General features: G+C 36.3%; 1 protein-coding gene across 1 annotated transcript in view; it reads left to right on the forward strand.

Moving 5' to 3' along the window:
• Positions 1 to 25031, forward strand: part of CCDC73 (coiled-coil domain containing 73) — a 62812-nt gene that overhangs the window by 19351 nt on the left and 18430 nt on the right. Inside the window, exons 6-11 of the mRNA XM_075163248.1 lie at positions 93 to 131; positions 11480 to 11615; positions 14479 to 14558; positions 20317 to 20445; positions 20801 to 20860; positions 23467 to 23571. Coding sequence (XP_075019349.1) covers positions 93 to 131; positions 11480 to 11615; positions 14479 to 14558; positions 20317 to 20445; positions 20801 to 20860; positions 23467 to 23571 — 549 coding nt within the window. The remainder of the gene's footprint in view (positions 1 to 92; positions 132 to 11479; positions 11616 to 14478; positions 14559 to 20316; positions 20446 to 20800; positions 20861 to 23466; positions 23572 to 25031) is intronic.

Raw genomic sequence — 25031 nt, forward strand, 5'->3', positions numbered from 1 at the left:
TAAATTTTAGGTATGAAAATACTTAAATATGCAGGTTGGCATTGGAAAAAATGTAACTACAATTTAATTGATAGCTCTCTTTCGTTTTACAGATTTCAAAATACTCTTTAGAAAAGAAACTGAATGAAATGGTAAGAAATTAATAAAAATGAAAAAATAAGGAACAGCTTTTATGAAAAGAGAATATCTGCTTAGAATATAATGCAAATACTAACCAACTCTAATACTTAAATGATGTGTGATAATTATTACAAATAAACAAAAGAAGTGATATCATCTTTGAATCTGAAAAACTTTCAAATACAATGTTTTTAGGTTTTTATAGTTTGATAGCTGCTGTTTATCATGTGGAATTTTTTCTCCCTGAATTAAAGTACAGTTTGTACATTTATTCTCTTTATAGATTAGAATGAAGATTTTTTTATAGACTGTGATTTGAATAATGTAATTACATTACACTTATAGGATCTAGCATATTCCTCTCAAAGAAGTAATAGAGAATTCCAAGCAATTCTTAGTTGTGTTTTTTTTTTTAAGAAAAATTGATAATGTTTTTCCTCTCACTCTTTTTCATTCCTCTTCTCAGAATTACTTCTTAACATCAGTTCCCCTGAACAGTTTAGATTTCATCCAGTCCAGCTTACTCCCTTTGACAGAGAATAAATTTATATAGAGTGACAGCATAGTCGCTCTGAACCCTGTTGTCTGTTTTAGGAAGTGAAAGAGTGAGCCGCAGAAACATTGCTAAGCTTGATTGAATAAATGCTGTGAAAATTCTGCTGCTGCTCAACTGGAAAGAATAAAGATAATATTGTCAGACCATTACAAACTGTGGTTTTAATTAAGAAGCTCAAAAAACTAGGGTCCAGTTTAGCTGTAAGTACCATGACATTTGTACTGAAAGTCATCTTCTACGCTACAGTGGTTTTACACAAAATATGGTGAAATTGAATAATGTGCCCTCTGACCTGGGAGATAAGGCTACAAGTTAAAGATCAAAGGCAACATAAAATGTGTTTTGTCTTACTTCACTTTTAACTTGTATTTATTCTTAAAATACATCTAGTCTAAAAATGTGTTTAAAATATACAAAATTATTGAACTTACATTTAGGTCATTTCACATATTACCTTTTTTTCATAACTTGCAAGCTCAGTCTTCCATACGAATGAGAATATTTAAATCAACAACACCTTTTCTGTAAGCTGGAAATACATCTGTGCTGCTTAAACAAATATCTTCCTTTCTATGTTTATAAAGTTTTTCAATAATTGTTTATTTGAATATTTTGAAAACATTGGGGTACTGTGACTTTGATACAGAGTATGATTATTAAATGCTATTGAGTGGGGGACAAGATATTAGAAATCCTATTTGCATGTAGCACTAAACATAACATGTGTGGCTTGGCCATATTTATAGAAGATGCTCTGATATGAAATGATGAAAACAAAAAAAACCACAAGATAAACAGAAGTGAATTCTTTCCTACAACCTTATGCAGTAGTGGACTAATACATACAGTTTTCGATTGAGTCAAGTTCCACTAACTTTACTCCTTGAGTAGTTGCACTGAAATAAATGGTACGTTCTAGGGATCAAAATAGTAGTAGCCCATGTAGCCCATGATAACTCTTAGTTATCACAAATGGCAAAATGTTTAAAAGTAAAATAGATGAAATTCCAAACCATTCATTTATTTGAGACACATTTCTATTTCAATTTTAAGTTTTTAAGACAGATTAGATCATGCCCTGGCTAGTGTTTTGAAAGTAAGCAGATGTACTGTTTAGTTTATATCTGGCATCTTAGAAACACTGCCAGTCAGTAATATAGCTTTTGTATGTGCTGGGGATTGAGCATGCCTTATTGATGTAGCATTTTATTCTGGTTTTGTTCCTTTAATTCTGTTCTTTTACTCTAGCATATGCAATGTTAATATGTTGCATACACACCATATTTTAGCATGCTATCCAGTAAGTTTATGTGAAAATTGTAGTGATGATATAATTCTTATGATATCTGCTAGAATTTTGAAATAGTGGACGTTTTTGTTTCATATTGAAAGACTGTATAGAGACAAAGAAATAAAGGGTATATTTTTCTTCCATCTTTCCTTTGTTTCCACAATACGTGTTGATTATTGTGTGCGGTGTAGTCACTTTGCACCTCACTGCATATGGATAGTAGCACTCAGGCAATCAGGAGGCTACAGGATGATTACTACAAAGCTAGTTGTCTGATAGAATAAGCTTGAGTGTGGGTTCTGTATTGTATTCTTTTTCTTGCTGCTGAAATAAAGAAATTACTGGAGGAAAATGGACTTGGTCAGATCTTGGTTTCCTCCTTCATTAATTTCCTGGCAGGTGATACAATATAGAATGCTAGAACTCTCTGAGTGTAGAATAAAAGCTGATGTAGAGGGCGGGGGGGAAGTAAATTTTTCATCTGTTCATGTGTTCCCTTGTTAACTTGCATTGGCTGATCATGGGCATTTCTGAGAGTGAGCATTTAGAGTTGTCTTCTGCAGTACCTAAATCTTAAATATATATCATGGTGCTAAAATATCAAAAGAGAGCAGGAGATTAAGGCTAGTGTTGGCTGGTTTAGAGACCAAATCTTGTGTGCAGTTCAGAAGAGCAAATGTGGAGTGCAAGATCCCTGTGTAGTCAATGGGGAGACATCACTGTCTACAAGGTAGTGATTCAGTGCATCAATATTAATGAGTAAAGTAGATGGGGTGACTACCTCTGTGAATGACTGGTAATTAGTCTAGTTTCACTTGCTGACTGTGTTTATATTGGTAAACTAAATGTTTGTGAGACCATTTAGTGAAGCTGCAGTCAAGTGATATGAAACGGTCTAGGTTCATTAAACCCTACTGCTCTTCAAACGGGGGAAGCTGCATGTAAATAATCCACATTGTTCCCAGCAGACAGTCTCCTGAACTGTGCCCAGGAACTGCTTACACGAGTGCTACTTGGCATAGGCCAAAATGTGTCAGGGATATTTTAACAACAGTATAGGCATTTCCTGAGAGCTTCCCTGCCACCATTTAGTTTTCTAATACAGACGTAGTTACCAAATGAATGAAAAATTAATTCCTATAAAATGTTAAATAAATGTAATTTTAAAAGTTGATTTGTTCTTAATAATCTAAGATAGGAATGTTATTTTTATTTCCTTTCCACATTTTTTAGGAATTTGCCTGTAATTACACTATGTTTTTTAAAATACAGTGAGAAGGCAGTGACACAGTATGAATTAAAAATAATTATTTTTAAGCAGAAAAATGGTGGGAACTAAAGGAACTATTGTGGAAAAAAAAATTCCTATTTAGAAGATTTACAATTGGCATCCCTTTGCATAATTTTCACATGATCTTGCCTTAGGTGTCCATGCCATTACATCTCCTTTGTTTCTCTGACACTTTCACTTCCCAGTTACCACCTTCTGCTTCACTGAGTAACTCTGACTAGTGACTCAATTTCCAGAATATCTTTGAGATATGAGCAATTCCCTCTTTGTCCTCCTCCAGTCACCTACCTGACCCTGAGCTGTTTCTCTGGTCTAGTTCCACCAAGAAATCATTGTGCCTCAACAAACCATATGGCCACAATCAGTTCCACTCCCCAGCTTATCTTTATTACTGGTGGAGGGCAGGGCAATAATTCCTGTTCTTGCAGTATCAGACATTTGGAAGGAGAACCAAGATTCTGTGGGTCTTACTCCAACTCCAGGGTCATACCCTCCCTATCCTGCAGTGTCTCCTGGTGTTTCTTGATTGTCTTCTGTGGAAGAATGTTTTAAGACCTTTTCACCGTGAGCAGTAGAATCACATACTCAGGGAAGGATGTCAGAAGGCAAACCAGACTACTTTTATTTTACTGTGCACTAAGCCTGGAGATCAGCTTGCCATCAAAAATCATATTTAGGCAAGTGGTAAGTTCTTAATAAAACTTTTGAAGCTATAGTAGGCCAATTCCTTTTCTCATTGGAAAGAGCCCTGTGAAACAACAAAGCATATTTCTACTTTTCTAGTGAGGAGGAGGGACTAACACTGCCTTGCTGACTTAAGAAAGAAATTGGGAGAACACTAAGAAAAATCCATATAAAAGAAAGTGCAAAAACCTCAGACCTTGCCACAAGTTGTTCCAGTCTCAAATTAGCAATGCCTCCCTGTTCATAGATCTCTTAGAATAAATACACCTGAATGACTATCAAGAAAAACAAATATAATTTTTCCTTTTTATTTGTTTTGTTATAAAATCCACATTCTAGCATTAGTTAAGCACAGTTCTTCTTACTTATGACTAGGAAAAAGAGAAGCTATAGAAACATTCACAACCTACATTCCTTGCAGTGATTCTGTAAGTGGTGGTGTTTCTTTACCACTGCTTCCATTATGGCTTTCCATTTGCTGTAGTGTGTTTAATTTCATACCTTATAAAACATGAGAAATTTGTGTTGTATATTCTATTTTGCTAGCCTTATGTTGGTCATTTCTTTTGATTACTATCAGCTTTTATTATCCTCTGATGCTTGGACATGTATTGCATTTGTTACTGTATGGAAATGCAGCCTTACAGAAGCCAAACAGAGTGGGCCAGATTCATCCTTGTGTAACTTGAATATACACACAGGAATGAATTTGGCCCAATTAATTTTAATTGCTGTGTTGCTGTACTGTAGATTAGAAATAGGTTAGATGTCTAAATAAATGGATATCTTTTCTGATTAATTAATTTAACCCACTCTCTTCAGAGAAAATTACTTTAAAAATTGACCAAATAGTACCTGCAAAGCTATTGACAAAAATACGGTATAAAGAGGAACACAAAAAACTTAGTGTATATGAAAGAAAGGGTAACAAATAATTCTTAAAAAATCAGTGGCATGTGTCACTGAATATAGTTTCCTGTGAATATGTATTTTCAATCACCCTCTCACAAAACATGAAACTTAAGTACATTTTACTTAATTACCATGTGGGATTCATTGCGGTAAGATATTACTTAGGCCAAGATGTTAATAGAAGTAAAAATAAAGTGTTAGATGCTTACAAAAGTAGTTTGAAAAATACCCTACAGATACATAATCTTAAACTAGAAGTGAATTCATCGTACTTCAAGATATTACAACTGCTAATTGATACTGAGGAATTAATAATTATTATTCATTATAAGATTACTTACATTTTTCTGGGAAGCATGGGGTATTAATCTGCATCAGTTTTATTAATCTAAATCAAAGTCACCACTACTCTTTAGAAGTAGTTGATGCACTTCTGGTTTTTAGCAAGTATGTTGAAGTTCTTTTATTTAGGTGTGTCGAATACAGAAATCCTCTTCTAATTTTTCTTGCACTATGTCATTTTTAACAATCCCAGAACTGGAATGGATGAGGCTGTCTGGCATCTTAGAGATGGCTCTGTCTAACCCTGCCCTGCTCAAAGGAGGGTCAGTTAGAGCTGGTTGCACAGGGCCATGTCCAGTCAGGTTTTGAATATCTCCAGAGATGCAGACTCTGTAGCCTGTTTGTGCAACCTGTTCCAATGTCTGACCACCCATATAGTAATTTTTTTTCTCCTCAAGTTTAAGTGAAATTTCCTGTGTTTCACTTTGTGTCAGCAGGCACCACTAAGAGGAGTCTGGCTGTCGTCTTTATTTCCTCCCCTCCACCCAGTATTTATACACATTGGTAAGATCCCCCTGAGCCACCTCTTCTCCAGGCTGAACATCCCATCTCCCTCAGCCTCTCCTTACATGTCAGGTGCTCAAATCCCTTGATTATCATAGTGGCCCTATACTTTGAACAATGCTGTATTGAAAAAAAAACCAGTATTTTTGTTTAAGTTTGAATTGCAATATAGCTTAAAAAGTTTTCCTTGTTGATTAAAACCATGTTATGCTGGAAAATGTTTAAGACCTTAAAAGGAAGACAGTACTTTTAGAAGACTGAACACTTTGCATAATAGATTGCTTTTGTTATGTGACAGGAGAGAATAAATGTCTATAGGCCTTATTTTCATGATGCATACACTAGCACTGTTGCCAAAGTTTAAGGAGCTTCTACTCTTGCCTGTCTCCAGCCACTTACTCATTTCTGCTCTGTGCTCCTTCATGAAGGTGCTGGGACAGCTGGTTGTGGGGGCTGTGATTTAAGCTGTCTAGAATTTTTAAACAGGCCCCATATTTTGTTGCATTGCTGCGGCCTGAAAGCGTGGTATGCTTGGTTGAATACTGCAGTAGGGACAAATAAGCAGCCGGGGCAATGAGGTATATATAGCTGCTGAAGCCACTGTATTCTTTTGAAACTGCAGCCAAAGACCTGGGCAGGTACTGAACAGCTCATGTGGGGTGGGTACTGCATTAATCTGCATGAACATCCTACATCAAAGGAATGAGAGAAGGCAATGCTGTACTGAGTGGTAGTGCAGGTGGACAAGTATAAACCACAGGCAGCATTAGCATGTTAGGCTATGTTCACCATACAATGGCAGATTAAATAATATGTTTAAGACACTTAACAAGGGAAAACTTGCAATCAGGATTTGAAAACAGTTAATACAGTTCTGCAGACATTTACATCAAATTTCTCCTAAAGGTAAGGGACAGCATATGAAAATATGTTAAAGTGCTTTTTTGATAATCTAACACACAGGTGAAGGTCTTTGGAATGAGGTGCTATCTGAAAATGGGAACTGATCATTAGATATGTGTGCTGATTTTGGCTGGGGTAGAGTTAATTTTTTTCATAGTAGCTAGTATGAGGCTATGTTTTGGATTTGTGCTGAAAACAGTGTTGGTAACACAGGGATGTTTTAGTTATTGCTGGGCAGTGCTTACACAGTGTCAAGACTTTTTCTGCTCCTCACACTACCCCACCAGCAAGTAGGCTGGGGGTGCACAAGAAGCTGGGAGGGGACACAGCCAGGACAGCTGACCCCAGCTGACCAAAGGGATATTCTACACCATATGACATCATGCTCAGCAATAAACTAGGGGGAAGGTTGACCGGGGGGCCACTGCTCAGGGACTGCCTGGACATTGGTTGGTTGGTGGTGAGCAATTGTTTTAATTTGCATCACTTGTCTTTCTTGGGTTTTACTTCTCTCTGTTATTTTCCTTTTCTTTACAAGTTGTTGTTGTTGTGGGTTGAGATAAGAACAGTTTTAAACAACGAGTTTTCTCTTCCACCCTTTCAATTCTCTTCCCTGGATGGGGGGAGTGAGCGAGCAGCTGTGTGGTGCTTAGTTGTTGGCTGGGGTTAAATCACAACAGTCATTTTTGGTGCCCAATGTGGGGCTCTAAGGGTTTGAGATAATAACAGATTGACCAGAGCGTATTAGAAAGGATTTATATCTGTTAACAGTTGCAGGTCATGATATTGATTCACCTGTTCCTGACATTAGTTTATCTGATCTGCACCATGCTCTTTTTTTTTTTGCTGTACAGGTTAAAGGTTGGTGTTGGCTTTTGCAGTTTGCTGTGCTCTGTAGTGATTAGTGATGTTTTGCCTGGGAGACTTGTTACTAAAACACTGATCTTGAGCTTAATCTGGTATTTGGGCTCTGTACTGAAGCCATTACTGTACTTCGGGTACTATCTTATGGAGACTTCTTCCTCTGAGAGTTTTTTTGTGGAGGAAATACAGAATGGCCACCTTTGCTACCTTCTTCTGTGATGTTTTCTCCCTTGTTACAATAACTTCTCAGTATCTTGAACATCCTTGGGTAGTTAAAATTCGTCCATTGGTATTTCTTAGGAATATTGCTTCGGTTTTGTCTAAGGTTAACAAGCAATTTAGGAATATGACCCAGGCTCTGTGAGAGTATGGTCATGGGTGGCATGGCATGTGGGAGAATATGGGCAGGGATCTAGAGAACTTCTCACCTCTAATGGTCTGGAACTTCAGTCTCGAACAACTACAGGATCCTGATAAAGTGGTAGAATGTTTGAAGAAAAAAAAAATGCCATGGCTATTCCAAAGAGGCACAACTTATTGCTCTGTGCATCTACCAAACGCTGCTTGATGTTATGCAGCACCGTCAGGGAGAAGAGAGGGAAAACAAACCAACAGGTGCTATAGCTAAACCAGACACTATATCAGTTGCCCCTATAATAAAAAGAAACAATGGAAGCGGAAGTCAGCTCATTTAGTAAGGGATGAAGAAGCTTCTCCTAAGAGGGAGCAGGAGGAAGAATCAGAAGAGGCAGCCTATTCTGCAGCAGAGCAGTCACAAGAACAGGAGGAGGAAGAGACTGAAATCATAAATGAGATGGAAACCACCCCATCCCTATCCCTAAGTGAGCTGCGAGATATGCGAAAAGATTTTAGCTATCAACCAGGTGAGCTAATTCTCAGCTGATGCTGGGGTATTAGGGCCAGTAGTCAGGAATTGTAGAGTAAGGAAGCCCAGCAGCTAGGATCCCTTGCTAAGGATAAGGCCATTGTCAAAGGGATTGGAAAAGAGGCAGGAGTCCTCAGTCTCTGGCGGCAACTCCTGTCAAGTGTGAAGGACAGGTATCCCTTCAAGGAAGAACTTGCAAATTCCTGAAGCAAATGGACCAACACTGAGGGAGGTATCTAGTATCTGAGGGAATTAGCCGTGTGGGAGGTGATCTATAATGACCAGCCATCCAAAGACCCGGATGAAATACAAATATCACAGTGCATGTGGCGAAAGTTTGTACAAAATGCACCGACGTCATACACCTACACCCTGGCGATAACGAGCTGGACAGACAGGGGCACCAACTATAGATGAACTGGCCAGACATCTCTGAGAATACAAAGATAATCTCGCTCCCTCCATGTGTGCCTGTGTCTTGGCTGTGGACAGACTGTCTCAAAAAATGTCCGAGCAAGCCGAGAAGGATAGGTCTTCCTCATGCACTCCAACCAAGGCCTCAGCTATTAAGAGTCAGCCTTTTTCTGTTCAAGGGAAAGGGCACCAGTGGCGCACACCACATGCAACCCTGTGGTTCTTCCTGGGTGACCGGGGGAGGACATGAGGAAATGGGATGGTGAACCTACCTGGAGACTAGAAGCTTGGCTACAGGAACTGCAAGGAAAAACAATAGCCAAAAAGCATCCATCCAGGAAAATTACTGTTCCAGTGTCTGTTGGGCAGAGTAGAAAGGCTGATCGTACTTTTGACCCTGATGAAGGGACTTCTGTCTTGGAGTTACAAAAATCAAGTAATGAAGACTCTGACCAGGAATAGAGGGGCCCTGCCTTCAGCCAGGTGGAAGAAAGGGACAACCAGGTTTACTGGACTGTGTGGATTCCATGACCTGGCACATCAGCCCCATGGGAGTACAAAGCTCTTGTGGACACCGGTGCACAGGGTACTCTAATACCATCAGATTACAAAGGGGCAGAATCCATCTGTATTTCTGGAGTGACGGGAGGATCCCAAGAACCGTCTGTGTTGGAGGCTGAGGTAAGCCTAACTGGAAATGAGTGGCAAAAGCATCCTATTGTGACTGGTCCAGAGGCTCCATGTACCCTTGACATAGACTATCTCAGGAGAGAGTACTTCAAAGACCCAAAAAGGATACTGGTGGGCTTTTGGTATAGCTGCCTTTAGCAGGGAGAAGATGAAACAGCTGTCTAGCTTGCCTGGCCTCTCAGAGGATCTGTCTGTGGTGGGGTTGCTGTGGGTTAAAGAGCAGCAGAAGCCAATTGCTACTAAGACAGTGCACCAGCGACAATATTGCACCAATTGAGGCTCCCTAGGTCCCATCCATAAGTTAATCTGTCGACTGGAGAGTCAAGGATTGATCAGTAAAACTCATTCACCCTTTAATAGTCCCATATGGCTAGTGCAAAAATCTAATAGAGAGTGGAGGCTAACAGTGGACTACCGAGGCCGCCGCTGAGTGCTGCCATACCAGACATGCTAGACCTCCAATATGAACTGGAGTCAAAGGCCACCAAATGGTATGCAACAATTGATATCGCCAACGCATTTTGCTTGATCCCTCTGGCAGCAGAGTGCAGGCCACAGTTTGCTTTCCCATGGAGGGGTATCCAGTACACCTGGAATTGACTGTCCCACGAGTGGAAACACAGTCCTACCATTTGTCATGGATTGATACAGACTGCACTGGAACAAGGGGAAGCTTCTGTATTGTGGGAAAACACTGAAGGTGGAAAGCTGCTGTGTGGAGTCCTACACGACAATTTGCAGAAACTGCTGAAGGACAAGGTGAATCGAGTCAGTTTGCAGAGGTGAAAGCCATCCAGCCAGCTTTAGATATTGCTGAGCGAGGAAAATGGCCAGTACTTTATCTCTATACTGACTCATGGATGGTGGCAAATGTTCTGTGGGGGTGCCTACAGCAATGGAAGCATAACAACTGGCAGCACAGAGGTAAACCCATCCAGGCTGCTGAATTATGGCAAGATCTTGCTGCTCTGCTAGAGAACCTGCTTGTAAAAGTACGTCACATAGATGCTCATATACCCAAGAGTTGTGCCACTGAAGAAGATTGAAACAGTGAGTAGGTGGACCAGGCTACTAGAATTGAAGTGGCTCAGGTGGATTTGGATTGGGAACATATGGGTGAGTTATTTATAGCTTGATGTGCCTATGACACATCAGAAAATTTAGGAAGGGATGCAACACACAAATGGGCTCGTGATCGAGGGGTGGACTTGACTATTGGTGCCATTGCACAGGTTATCCATAAAGGTGTGCCCTAATCAAACAAGCTAAGCAGCTAAAGCCTTTTTGCTATAAAGGATGATGGCTGAAATATCAATATGGGGAAGCTTGGCAGATTGATTATATCACACTACCACAAACCCGCCATGGCAAGCAGCATGTGCTTACAATGGTGGAATGTAAGCATGTGCTTACAATGGTGGAAGCGACTACTGGATGGTTGGAAACATACACTGGAACCCATGACACTGCCCGGAATGCTGTCTTGGGCCTTGAAAAGCAAGTTTTATGGCGACACAGTAGCCCTGAAAGAATTGAATCAGACAATGGGACTCTCTTCTGAAAGAATCTCATAAACACCTGGGCCAAGGAGCATGGCATTGAGTGGGTGCATCCCCTATATGACACTTGTCATTGTTTTCATTTGCATCACTTGTCTTTCTTGGGTTTTATTTCTCTCTCTTTGTTATTTTCCTTTCCATTAAAATTTATTATTTATTTATTTATTGTTATTATTATTATTTCAATTATTAAACTGTTCTTATCTCAACCCACGAGTTTTCTCGCTTTTACCCTTTCAATTCTCTTCCCCCCATCCAGCTGGAGGGGGGGAGTGAGTGAGTGGCTGTGTGGTGCTTAGTTGCCAGCCGGGGTTAAAATACGACAATACGAAATAGACAACTGAGATATTCTGGGAACGATTTTGCATTTATGCTATTATGATAAAAAGTATTTGGAGAGTTGATTTATACGTGCTAGTTACTATCATTAAGTAGGTGTTTCATTTATGTTTCTAACAAACAGGATCAAAAATTACAAATGCACTTAACAGCGAAAGAGGAGCATCAGAAGAAACTGAATGAAGTTGAGAGGTGTTATGCTACTATTGCATGTCAGTTTGGAATTGTAAAAGGTGTTCATGGAAAACTAGAGCACAGTGGTATGTATGTCTTAAATGTCCTCCAGCATTTGTTTTTGCTGTGTTTTGACAATACTGAGTTGGAGACATCTGATGATTCAGAAAAATAGCAGCTACCATGTGCCAAGCACCACAATTACTGTATCTCAGTAGCTTCCTCAGTGTTTCTTTCTGTGACAGCGTCAGGTTAAGCAGCACAGGCCCTATACCTCTTCTGCTCTCTGCTGATACACTACTACAGTTGTGTGTGTGACCACAGGGTAAATTATATTGAGGAACTGATTTGTGTTCAAAACAATCCAGCAGCAGACCCACCCCTTCCAGAGTTAAAAAAAAAAATTACACTTAATTTGGATCAGCTTCCTGCTGCCATTCAGCATAATCAACATAAACAGTTATACCAGCTCAAATGGGGGGGATGAAAGTAAAAGAATTAGCAAATAGGGGAAAATGAATGCTACTTAAAGTAGGTATAATGTTGGGAAATGGACAGAAAACATTAATGAAATAACAAAAATTCTTTTGTTGTACAGAAATATACAATCTTAAAACAGTTCAGTAAATAAATAGGGTGGTATGAATAATTTTATGCCATTATCATTGTTACATAGATTCTGACTATATGGCTATTCAAGCTTTATAAATCTGTACCTTATCCCGGTTCATGTGTTGAAACATAACAAAATTATTATTCCACATACTTTTATTTTATATAAATATATAATTTTATCTATAAAATAATAAAGCTGATAACCTCAAGTAATAAAAATACCTCATTTAAATGAAGTTTGTACCTATTAATTTGAGGGAGAAATCCTTATTTCTCATAACAAAGCAATAAATTTCTATGCAAACATCACAGTGTATGTGTAGAATATAGACTTGTGTATTGTTTTGTGTGCCTGCAGTTTTCATCCATGCAAACACATACACAGGAAGTAAATAAAAATAAGTATTATTTTTTAAGGAAAGGGAGAAGTTCTATAACTCAAAACAAACAAACAAACAAAACCCCAAGCAAACAAACAAACAAAAAAAGCTCCAAAAAAACTTTTCAAATACCAAAGATTATAAGTTTGTGGTGGGTTTTTTTTCCCCCTGCTTGAAACCAAATAATTTTTCAGATCTAGTTTGAAAAAATTGGTAACGTGTTCTGTGTGTATTTCTGATATTTCAGTACCTCAAGTTACTTTTTGTATTCAAATTTTTTAATAGGTTAATATTTAATATTAAAAACAAATTAGGAGAAAACATTGCTGTGTTTTCCCTTTATTTACATTGGACAGGGCTTTTCTATTACGTCAGATACAGAAAAGTCTTCGCAATTTCATGGAAAAGTAACATTTACTCTCAGTATTTACACTATTTGAGCCATATGTAAATGCTTTTTGCCATGTTTCTACTTATATTTATCAGTAATTGCAAAATGAACCTGTAGAAAAGATTAAATATGTTACTAACTGCTTCTGTTCAAGAAGCCAATCTGTTTACCAGTTTAACTCCAGTGTGTCTTTTGCTTCAGAAAGAATTCAATTTGCATTGCAGTATGTAAGATGTGCAATAGGCATGTAGGTAACTTGTAAATTCTGAGCAAGAAACTGCAGTCGGTGGAAAAGTCAGGCAGAAAGTGTACGAGCCATTTTTTATGCAAATTGTTTAAATTTATAAACTGTTGTTCTTTATCTGCTGTATTAAAGCAGCATGTAGTGAAACAAGAAAGTGAAAATTGATGTGTTATAGTGCTGTATGGGGAAAATACCACAGTTTATAATAAAACTAAAGCTTTATTGCCTAACCAATGTCCTGCTACTAGTATTTTAAAGCTAGAGAGCGAATGCATGACTCTTGTTGAAAGATAGGAGAGCGTTTAATCAATTTTTGCCTGCTTGTTTTTGTGGTTTTTTTCTAAGTTGTATCAGAAGATATTTGTTACATTCTTGAGTATTTTCACTTGTTAAGCACATATTCTCATATAAAACTGCAAAATTGCTTATTGTATTGTAATGCTGTTGTCCATCATTGCCCATGATGCTTACCATCTTTAACAGAAAAGGAAAGAACTTTCTGGGTGTGATGGAGTGTCTAGAGTTTTTGTATTCAAGTGTTGTGCCAGAAGCTTTTTGAGAAAATAAAGAAAAAAGATTAGGAGTGAATGAAGAGGAATCAGGAAATAGAAAAGGCTGAAGAGAGACCTCAGAGGATCAAAATACTAAGAGTGAATAGAGGTGACTGAAAAAGTACGGGGACCGGTGAATATCTTCGGCTTTTCATTGTGAAACTTCAAGCAATTTCCTAGTGATATCTTGGCCTGTATGAAGTCTAAGAGAAAATTTGCTTCCCTTTCAAAAGGGACAGAGCTTATTCTTAGCGTTTTCCTCTCCATTATCCTCTGCTGTTTGCTGCCTTCCATGTCCTATATGCATATAAGTCTATACATCTGTTAACTCAATTATTGAATGTTCTGTGGTTCATTATGTTCTATGTTCATCTAAAAATAATTAAACTCATCAGAAAATTACAAGCAAAGCCTTAGTTAAAAAACAAAACTAAGATTAAGAGTTAATGGAGAAGTGATCCTAATAAAGTGACACCAAATGACCCTAAAAATTAAATTACAATTTAAAAAAAAAAAAGCAAACCAACATACAGAAAAGTCTTAACTCATTGTTTGAGGTATAGAACAACTAGTACCACCTGATGTAACCTCCAGCGTAGTATCACACTATACAGAAAAAGTAGTTAAGTCATATTTTCAGTCTTAGTCTCCCGTCCACAAAGATGTTTAATTATTTTATAAATTATATACACATACACTGCAGTTATAAATCAAATATTCATTCAAATATGAAAGTATATATTAACAAGTTTTAACTTTTGTTTAAAGTACAGGAAGCAATACAGCTCAATAAGAAACTAACATCAGTGAATAAAAGACAAGAGACTGAAATATGTAATCTGAAGGAAGTAAGTATAGTATGCATTTCTGAATGTGTAAGTGGGATTCTTTGGGACTTCTACAAGCTGCTGTAGTATTTATAGAAATGGTAGACAAGCAGCTGAACTGTTCTTCATTCTATGACTAATGGCTAAATTAGTTTTATGCTCCCTTTTTATGCACAGATACTTCAGATGAATGCCAATTAAACTTTGAGCAGCTCTGAATAATTTCTGTAACTTGGGAATTTTTATTTACCTCTACAGCGTCCTACTTGTTTCTTATTAATTATTAGCAACCTCTCTGCTTCCTGTGCTGTGTTGTCATTGCTTCTCCCATCTGATACGGAAAGGTACCAGTGGTGTTTTCAGTTTAGTCAGAGAGATAGAACATGAAGAGTAGTTGCCATAGAAGCAAGCTGGTAGCTTGAACGTAGGATAAAAAGCGTAACTGAATCTCCATCAGAAATGGGGAAGTTTTGTGACAGGGCAACTGAGACATTAGATAATAGTGGTACTGTGGACAAAGTTGTTGTCTGGCCATTAAGGTCTTTTCTGCCCTCATCTATTCAGAAACTGCTATTTGCCAGGTACGTTTCTGAGTTGCACTCTTGAACATATGTAATAGTGGGAAGAATAAAGTTCTCTTTTCCCGTTGAGCTGTTTCCTAAGTGCTGACAGGAAAAGAGCAAATGAACCCTCTGAAATCAAAATTGTCCTGTAAACTCAGTATCTTTCCATACCACATCTTTTTCATATCTCCTTATCTTTCTATTCCACTTTTTTTTTTCCTCCCTTTGATTCTCTGGGGATTTTAGGTAGGGAACAAATGCATGTTTGTTCTTGGCCTAATGTTAATCCCCATCTTCCAGATGAATGCTTTGGACTACCATGGAATCTTTGCAAAGTTTGTGAATTTCTTGCAAAATAAAAAGGGGCAAAGGGGGCGAGATAATTTGTGAATGAGGAGCAGGGACTATGACCATTTTATATTTGAGTTAAATTGATCAAAAATTGGATGTTTACCTACCATGATCTTTGTTTGCCTGAAAAAGGAGATTTGAAGGTGCAGAAGTTCTTGAAAACTTTTCCTGAATCTAGTGTTGTTTTTTGTTCTTAAGAGCACACAGCCTTTTATTGTTAAGGTTCTTTGGAGAGTGATGCCTCTAGAAGCCTGACTTAAAATTAAATTTTATCTTGAAATAGAAACAGTTTAAGATTTTTTCATTTGTTTCATTCTTACCTTCTCTAGTGCTTTACTTAATTTTTATATTTATTACATGGAGATGTTCTAGTCACAGAAAAGATTTATGAATCATGAATTCAATCTAGATTTATTTAGTTACATATTAGAATATAACAAGGCAAACCTCAGTGTCAAAAAGATCAAGTTTTGAAGTGACTGTTTGATCTCAAAGATTTCAGAACTCCTAACATCATAGAAACACAATAACAGTAAAGCAGAACACTGGAAAAAGTCTCAAATTAATTTCTAAATCTCAATTAGGTTTTATGACATTTAGAAATGTTTATTTAACTACATAGTTCAAATTATAGCTTATAAATATATATATATAGGTTTTATATATAATATATAAAAATATATATATATGAAATATATGGATGGAAGAGCAACAGAAAAATACTGGAAGTTGTCAGTACTGATAACTTTCCTCGATAGAAAAGCCGTATTTGTTAGAATGCTAATGTCATCATAGCCATGAAGATCTGAGGACTCTTTGTCTTGTGTGCATTGGGTACACTTCAACTGTACAATTCCTTTTTTAAATGAATTGTAATTTTTATGTGACAAAAAGAGGGGCATTCATCTAAACGGCAGCATATCTTTATTGTAATATATTGTAAATATCAAAATTTAGGAGTTCTAGAAATTTTCAAGCATCACAGTAAATTAGATTTGTTGCTTTTGATTAAGAAACCAAGAATAATTCATTACTTAGAATTCTCTGAGGGTAAGTAATTTGAGAGGTAAGAAAAGAAAAATGTTTAAGGAAATTTTACATAGTGAAATTTGTGAGTAACAGAGGTGTGCGAGATAAACTGATAGTGATTTATGTACTCCAGTAATCAAATGTATTGCTTGATCCATTTTTTTTCAGCTGTACTCTTGATTCTTAAGGTCATGAATTTTAAATAAAATACTGTTGGATAAGCAGAAGAAGGGGCCAACTGAAACTTAATCTGGCTTTCTCAGTTCACCAGGAAATGCCTTTATCCTGATTATTTCTGAATTTCTTATTGGTTGTTTAATATTTGACCATCCCATTCTGAATGTCGGTGGAAAACTGAACTGGAATTTTATTTCTTAGCCTTTTAATATTCACATAGTGCTGCAGCACTTTGCTGTGGCAATGCCTTATTCTGAAAAAAAAAAGCGTGGGTTTGTTTATTTGTAAATATAGTTTTATTAATAAAAGTTGTATATAATAGAAAGACATGCCTTGTTCCTCAAAATGCAGAATTTCTATGAAAACAGAGTTAAAAATGAACAATACAGTAAAAAAAATACAGCCCATTTTTCAATATTCCCTATTTCAACAGTTTGTTATAAAACATTTCTGGAAAGTTATGTAGTGAGAGAGTGCATATCTGAACTATATCTGTAATGGCCCTTGTTCTGTTTGTGAAGGGCTGTGGGCTTATCTTTTGGATCACTCTGTAAGAGAAGAGAAAAGAAGTGCTTGGACCCAGTAAGAAGTGCCCTGAGCTAGTTCCGTTTCATTGTGGTTACCTTGTACTTAGCCTAACCACTGCAAAAGTTATCTTAAAGCAATCAGGTGTTTTCCCTTGTTGGGAAATGTATCTGTTGTAGAGCTAAAGGGACCTACAAGAGATACAAAGCAATGAGAAAACGTTGATGTTTGGAAGAGGGATTACCAGGCTGTTTTCACTTGCTACATAGCTGAAAGAAGTCATGATATCTGCAGCACAAGTTGGGACAACTTATGAAGATGGTTTTATCTGCCTTGGAGCCTTGACTGACCTCTAACAGCTCCAACAACTTGTGGGTTCAAACTTTTTTCCTCTATAGCCTCAGTGCTGGAGTGGGAATGACTATCCTTAGTACTAAAATCTTAATTTGGCTGTCAGCTCTTATCACAGCCATTACTCTGACTCAGACCAGGATGATCTCACACATTTGTTCTTAATGGGAATATGAAGTTAGTGAATGCTATTCAACATTTACAGATAAAAGTAAACTAGTGAAACTATGAAATTGCTTGCATTGAAATTTGACCAAGAAAAGCAGCAGAATGAAACAAACCTTTAAAAAACAGCTACGCTGCTCAAGGCCTGAAAGATTACAAGAGAATTGCACCGATTTAGGAAGAGAGCAAAAAGATATGGTTGTAATTTTGGATACACTTAAAGTTTGCGTAAGGTATCAGCACCGTCTTGGGAAGTGGTTACATCTGCCTGCGCTGCCTGCTTTTCCAGTCCCATACCACCACTTCATGCTGGCACATGTATTTATGTGACCTTGAGGGAAAGTAGAATGAAAATTTTGTATTGATCAAAACTACGTTTTACCAAAAAAAGGGACTTAGTTTTAGCTTAAATCAACTGGCAAAAGGAAAATACATTTAAGGAGCAGGACTGTTTCTTTTGTGACACTCTTGACTTACACTGGCTTGAAGTGTTTCTGAAACTGTGTTCCTAAGCATTGGCTGCTAGCAACACATCAAAGGAATGGGTTTAAAGCCTTATCATTCTTTCTTAGCATTCCCCAAAAACTGATAAAATTATTTTCCAGATTCAATTTAATTTATAGGGTTCAGAATACTACTAGTGATCTTATTAATAACAGAAAGCTACTAGAAAAATAAGCAAAAACTCTGGGGGTGAAATTTTTTTAATTTCAGAGTACAAGAAAATATACGTATTTTATGTATAAAGTTATTTTATATTATTTTCACAGCCACATAGCTTGTGCTTTCACTCACCATGGAAAATTTTCCCATTATTTTTGGTGATCTGGTTCGTGTTGGTTCTTTTTGGGTTTGTGTTGGGTTCTGGAGGTTTTTTGTGTGGGTTTTTTTTTTTTTTTTTTTTCCTGCCTACTGCTTTGGTAGATTAGCGGATCTGGGTTTGGTTCCAGACGGATTATTCACATCCACCTGCTATATGCAAAGAAGAAAATCCAGTCATCTTTTCTACCTCAAGGACATGATTTACTTAGTACGACTTGTTCTTTCCCTGTGACAAAATAAGGAGTAAGATTTTTCTAAACACAATAAACTCTGAGTTTTGGGAAATATATAGTATCAGATCCATAGCAGGCTTTTGCACCTGTTTGTGTAGCACACAATCTGTTAGCTGTGTTCTGTATAGCATTAATTTAGTTCTCTGTAAAGACTGGTACAGTGCACCTTTTCACTTTTACAAAGTTAAAACTGCTTGCACCTTCTGCGACTTAAATGTAGGGGCTCTCCTTGCATATTTCATTATAGAGCTTTCTCGTAAAAATAGTACAACTAATATATATTGTTATTGCAAAAGATGGAAAAAGCCTTACTATGTTACAGAATATCACAATTCTAAAGCTTTGCTGTCTTTAGGTTCTATAATTGATTCTGCAATTACACTTAGTACTACTAGATCATTTTAGATTTATTTATGGCTAAAATACATGAGAAATAAAGCCTCTAGCAAAAAAATGATTTATTTAAAAGTAGGACCAATAGTTGTATTTTCCGTAAAAGTTTGTATTTGTGAATTTCAGCTACAATGTAATCTTCCCTTTTTCTTTTGTACTGTTATATGATTTTGTCCAGAACAGTTAAGCCATTGGTCTGTGATAAGATGGAATTCCAGTTTTGTGAAGAAAAGTTAAACAGACCAAATTTAGTTGTTAGATAAAACTATTACCATTCTGAATGCTTGGTTCACCACTATGGCATCATGAAGAATTCTTGATACTATCTGTGAACAGCATTCATAACCTCTGCTATTTGTCTGAGTAAACGTCAGAGCGCTCAAGGAGAGAGCGATATTAAACAGACTACCTTGTACCAGAATGGGAGGGGTGGGGGAGAACAGGGCACAATATTTATGACTCCAGGAACTATAAGTTGTAATTTAATGAGATCAAAGCATTTGCTGTTTATTTGCTGCACTAGGAGCTTGGAATAAGCTGGTTAGAAAACAGATACCAAAAAAAAAAAAGCAGGATATTTAAAAGATTATAAAGACTATAAAATCAAAGGCATATTTTAGATGGAAAATGGTGTTGTAGAAGCCTCTAATATAAAATTAATTTAGCATTCTCCTGAGATTAAGTAATTAATGTTTCAGGAAAAGCAAAGATCCTCCAAATTTATAGCCAGTTCCTGTTTTTACCAGATAGTCACTGTTCTTCCTTTTTTCCCTGCTGATTCCCAGGAACATACACAGTAGTTATAATAGGTACTTTATTCCTACTGTATATCTCAGTGTAGGAGGTTTTACCAATACCAACTCAATGTCCACTTCTAATATACTTTTTGGAAGAGAAAATAACAAAATGCTTGAGTATCATAAATACTTCAAATAGAGTAAAATTAGCACAATAACATTTTACCTCTGAAAATAAACTTTTATCCACGTGTGACAAGTTTAAAGTTTAGCAAGTCAGTCTTATGAATTTCAGTTCCTCTAATTTATTCTGTTGTTTCCATACATTATTTAAAATTAGGGCATGACTCAGGATAGTTTAAAAGATTTGTCTTTGTTTTGAATTGCAATGCCTATACTGGATGAACTATTTATACGTGTTTCCTGTGTTAAGGAACTGAAGAAAGTAACTACAGACTTGATAAGGTCCAAGGTCACATCTCAGTACAGGGTGGGAGAAGAAAACATCAATCTTGCAGCAAAGGAAAAACAGTTTCAAGAACTGCAACAAAAAATCAGAATGGTATTTTGGAATTTAAACAAATTAAATTTTTGATGAATATTTTCTGTTCTTCATTCAGCAAATGTCATGGCAGTGATCTCTGATGTATACAGATTAGTGATTCCTTTCTACTAACTGCATCTACAATATAGCAAAACTATTTCCAGAACAACCTTTTCTAGGGAAGTAAATATGCTATGAATATAAGTATAACTTTATAGTAAAAAAACATGTGGATAAGAAGACATTTCAAAACAATTCAGTTTCTTTAAATAGCCTCATGATGATTCACAATATCATGTTAATACAATATTACTAAAGAAAATAGACAGTAATTTTAAATGCCTTTTACTGTTCTTCATGCTCTTTTTTTAAGGAAGCAGCAGTTAGTAAAAAAGTTCAAGAAGAAAACACTCACATTAAAGAAGAAAAGCTGGTGAGTTTTTAATACAACTTTGCTATTTAAAAATCACTTAAGAATATATGTGCTATATTTTATATTTAAGTTTCTTAAATTATTGTACTAAGCTATTAAAACTAATTAAATTCACTTGTTTACTCTTTAGAAATATTTTAATACTAACACAAACGGGATCTTACTCCTCAGTTTTTAGAAAGGGTATTAGCAAAACAAAGTACATAGTTTGCCACTTTATTCCAAGTCTTAACTTTTGTCTTTAAATTCAGATAGGAGAAATTCGGTATAGCCATGAAATTGTTGTTTACATATCGGTTCAGTACAAATAAGCAATAAGGTTTGCTTAACATGCTTGCTGTTCTACTTTCTGGTTGCCAACAGTTTACTATAATACTGCTGGTATTGAAACCAGGTAAAATTGGAATCATGTGTCAATCATATACAAAGGAAACAGTGTTCTATTCATACAGAACATATACATTTAGAATATTAAGCTACACCTATACATAGCTGAACAGAGTTAAGACTGTCTTCTATCGCAAACTCAGGTATGTTCCAGAGCAAATCCTGATATTCCAACTAAGGTACATGGAGTCAGGTATCAAACATAGCAAAAAAATTATGTTCCCTGTAATAACAGCATAATACACTATGCAGAATATTAAGCGTGAAAAGGGTGGTTGTTTTTTTTTTTTTCTTAAACAGTTGCAGAATTTTCATTCTGCAGTTCATTAAACCAAATGTGTCAGATAATTGTATCATTCTTGTTCTCAGGGAGAGACAAAAGCAGTAGCTTGCTTGTATACCCACTGAGCACTCATTGAAGGCTAATCCAGCAGTACTTTTCCAATCTGTAAAAGCCTGTTTGCATTTTGAGTTTGCTTTTTAAAAATACTTGCCAATAAACACAGGGAAAAAATGAGAGACATACTCAAGCCTCATTACTCCCACAGCCCTGAATGCACAGAAAGCATTTATATGGAAATGGTTGTAGTGTAATTCATATGCATATTTGATATGTATTATCTAAGAGAAGGACTCTATTTTTTTTTTTTCTATTTTGTTCTGTGTGAATTTCTAGGGTTGGGTTGGTTGGTTGGTTTTCACATATGGAGGGTTTTGGTATAAATCTGGGGAGGGCTCTAATATAGAGATGAACTTCATGTTTTCTCCAAGAACTTGAGTTAGAAGACCTGGATTTCTGTATTAGAGCGCGCTACAAATTCATCATCTGGATTAACCGGTTCTTAGTTCTTCTTGCACTGAGGCTGAATATCTAAATTATAAGACATATAAATTATGTCTAAATTATAGCTGATTTACACTGAACTGTATGCAGAGAAGCAATCTTGTCTAGTTGAGTGAACACTGTACTAGATTTAAAAGACATGGCCAACTCTGCTACTAATCTGTCAGATGACACTGGGCAAGCCACATCTCTGTGTTTCAGTTTTCTAGATGTAAAATTGAACTAAAGATAAATTAAGCTTCAGTGCAAAAATACTATTTATCTCTGCACAAGAGAATACATGCATGAAAAGGAATGAGAGTACACCCAAAATAATGATTTTATTTTTAGTCGATAGCTGTATCTGTGTATACAATGGAACCATAATAGATAAATTTGAAAGCTCTTTGCAGGTATATGAAAGGATTTAATAATACGTTCCTCTTTCAATATATTTTGAAGCAACTGAGCACATTTAAGACTGTCTTCTGCCTGAAACAGGTTTTTTTCCTGTGCAGGTCTTATTTTAATAACTGCTGTTCTGGTCTTTAGGGAGTAGAGATTGGCTTGGCTAGATCATTCCCTCTGTCTTTGAATCTTTGGAAATGTGTTTTGTAGTGTTTAGTATAAAATGACTCTCTGTCTCCGTTCCATCCACATGTTCAGCTAACTGCAACAAACTCAATGGCAGCACCCATGGGTTTGTAAATCTATACCACCCTGATCAACTCATTTTGAGTGGCTCTTTTTGTAGAACTTACTCTTCTTGAAGTAACAATATAGTCTTGATGACAGTACCACAAAAATTCAGATAGTGACAGCAAAATCTGATGTACTTGCACCATATGATGCAAAGCTAATGTGTGGTAGTTCACATATATTAGAATTTAATTCAGGAGATACAGAATAATGTCACATAAGGGTGATCCATTAATGCAAGTGATTACTTGCCTGGCATATAATTTCTCTGGGATTTTCCATATTTTCCAGAACTGTAATATGGTACCGTAAAATTATTCTGTTAGATTACTTGAACTCACAGTGGGGTTGGATTTGATATATTTTATTCAGATTTGCACTGAAGTATGTTTAAAGTATCAATGGATTGTTCATTTTAATTATAAGAAAATTCTCTGAAAAAGAATCAGTTACAATGAGTTACAGTAACGTTATCTTCTTCAGAGCAAAAGGCCAGAAAAACCTGGAGTTGTTCTGATTTCTTCCTACAAGCCCTTCCCCAGTGTTGATGTTGGAGTACATTTTTATATACATGATTTTGTAAACACTGGCAGAATAAAAAAGAAATATGTTAATCTAAAAGACATAAATTATCTAATGTTTAAACTTCAGTAACAAAATCTTATTCAATATATCCTAATTTGTTTGTATTAATAAGGAAATTCTCAGCTCTCTACAATGTGTGCAGGAGCTGCTTCAGCGAATAACCCAAACGAATGTTAGAATGGAAAGTGAATTAAATGCACTGAAAGAAGAATATCAGGTCAGATTTTTCTTGATTAGACAAGCTGCTACTATCTGTTATGTATTTTTTAAGTCCAGGGCTGTTAAAGACATCTGTGTGCTTTTCAGAACTTTTGACCTCACTTCCATTGCTCCCTCAGCTCCTTAACTGTCAGCATGAACCTTGAAGCGCAGTCTATGGTTTCCCTCTTTTAGTTCTCCCCCTAAAGTAAATCATGGTTGCCATTCTTATCAGCCATTTCTGGAGGGTAAAACCAGAACATATTGGGGGTTGCTTTCAAGTATTTTGAAATAAAATTATTTTATGACTGTTGTTTCTTGTAATTTTCAGGTAGGTATAAATTTATTTTCTGGAAAATACTTCAAATTTCAGATCTTCATAGCCAGAGCTTGTTCCCAGTTTTATTAAAGCAGAGGGCCTAAAAAAGAGCATATCCTTAGCCATTTCTTGCTGTGTTGTCTGGTGTCATATTTATGTTAGAGGTGGTAAGTAGTCACGCCGGAGAGTGTGGAGTTGCAGCATTCCTCAGTTCCTCTTTGAGCGTGTAAAAGTGGCTCAGAACAGTTTAGATTCTAAATTACAGTAGCAGTCAGATTGGCCCACAGTGCACTAAAGATTAAGGTCATATCTGCTCTGGTCAGATGTGCCATGCAGAGTTCAGGTACAACCATTAATCGGACTATTAATAATTATTATCTACTATTTGTCCATACATAACCACAACTATTCCATTCTTTGCTTGGCCTGTGAGGCCAATATTTTGAACTTGGATCTCAGTTAATTTCAAATTAAACTTCTTGTGTGCATGTATACTTCTGTTTCTAAGTAAATGCTTCTATGCTAAATTGAAATTAGATTCACTTCACATAAGCCTTTACTTTTAGTAGATGTAACCAGCTTGCCTTCTGCCACAATACAAATATATGAATTTTGCATTTTGATGAAACAAATAAGGTTAAAGATTAGTTATGTTCTCCATCAGAAACTAGCTAAAATTTCACTAGGAATTAAAGTATCTGCTTTGTAGTACTGGATAAAGCTGTAGTGACTGGAAGAGAAAGAGAAGTCATTGATTTCAGACATCTAGGTTCCTGTGTTTATATTAGTTTAGAGTGTTGGATTTTCATGTCTTAAAATTCTTTGATCTCAGAGTGCTCTAGAACCAAAAAGAGATGCTTCTCAACCTCGAGAACAGTCCCACAAGTTCATTATGAATCTTCAGAGTTCTCCAGTTCCTCTTTCATGTATTGGCTTTTAAAAAAAAAAAAATTAAAATTACAAAGCATAGTTTAATGGGAAAAGGTTTGTGTTTTTCTTAACATGTTTGAAACTTTTTACAAAGATTAATTTAACATTTCCTTGGCTGTAGGATTGCCTAAAGTAGCATGATTTTCTGTAACATCTGTTTTTTGTATGTTGGGTCCAGTGAAACTGCTGGATTACTTGCTATTCATACAATACTGTTTTTTGTTAAAGTA

This window comes from Calonectris borealis, chromosome 14, assembly GCF_964195595.1.
Source record: "Calonectris borealis chromosome 14, bCalBor7.hap1.2, whole genome shotgun sequence".
Lineage (NCBI taxonomy): Eukaryota > Metazoa > Chordata > Aves > Procellariiformes > Procellariidae > Calonectris > Calonectris borealis.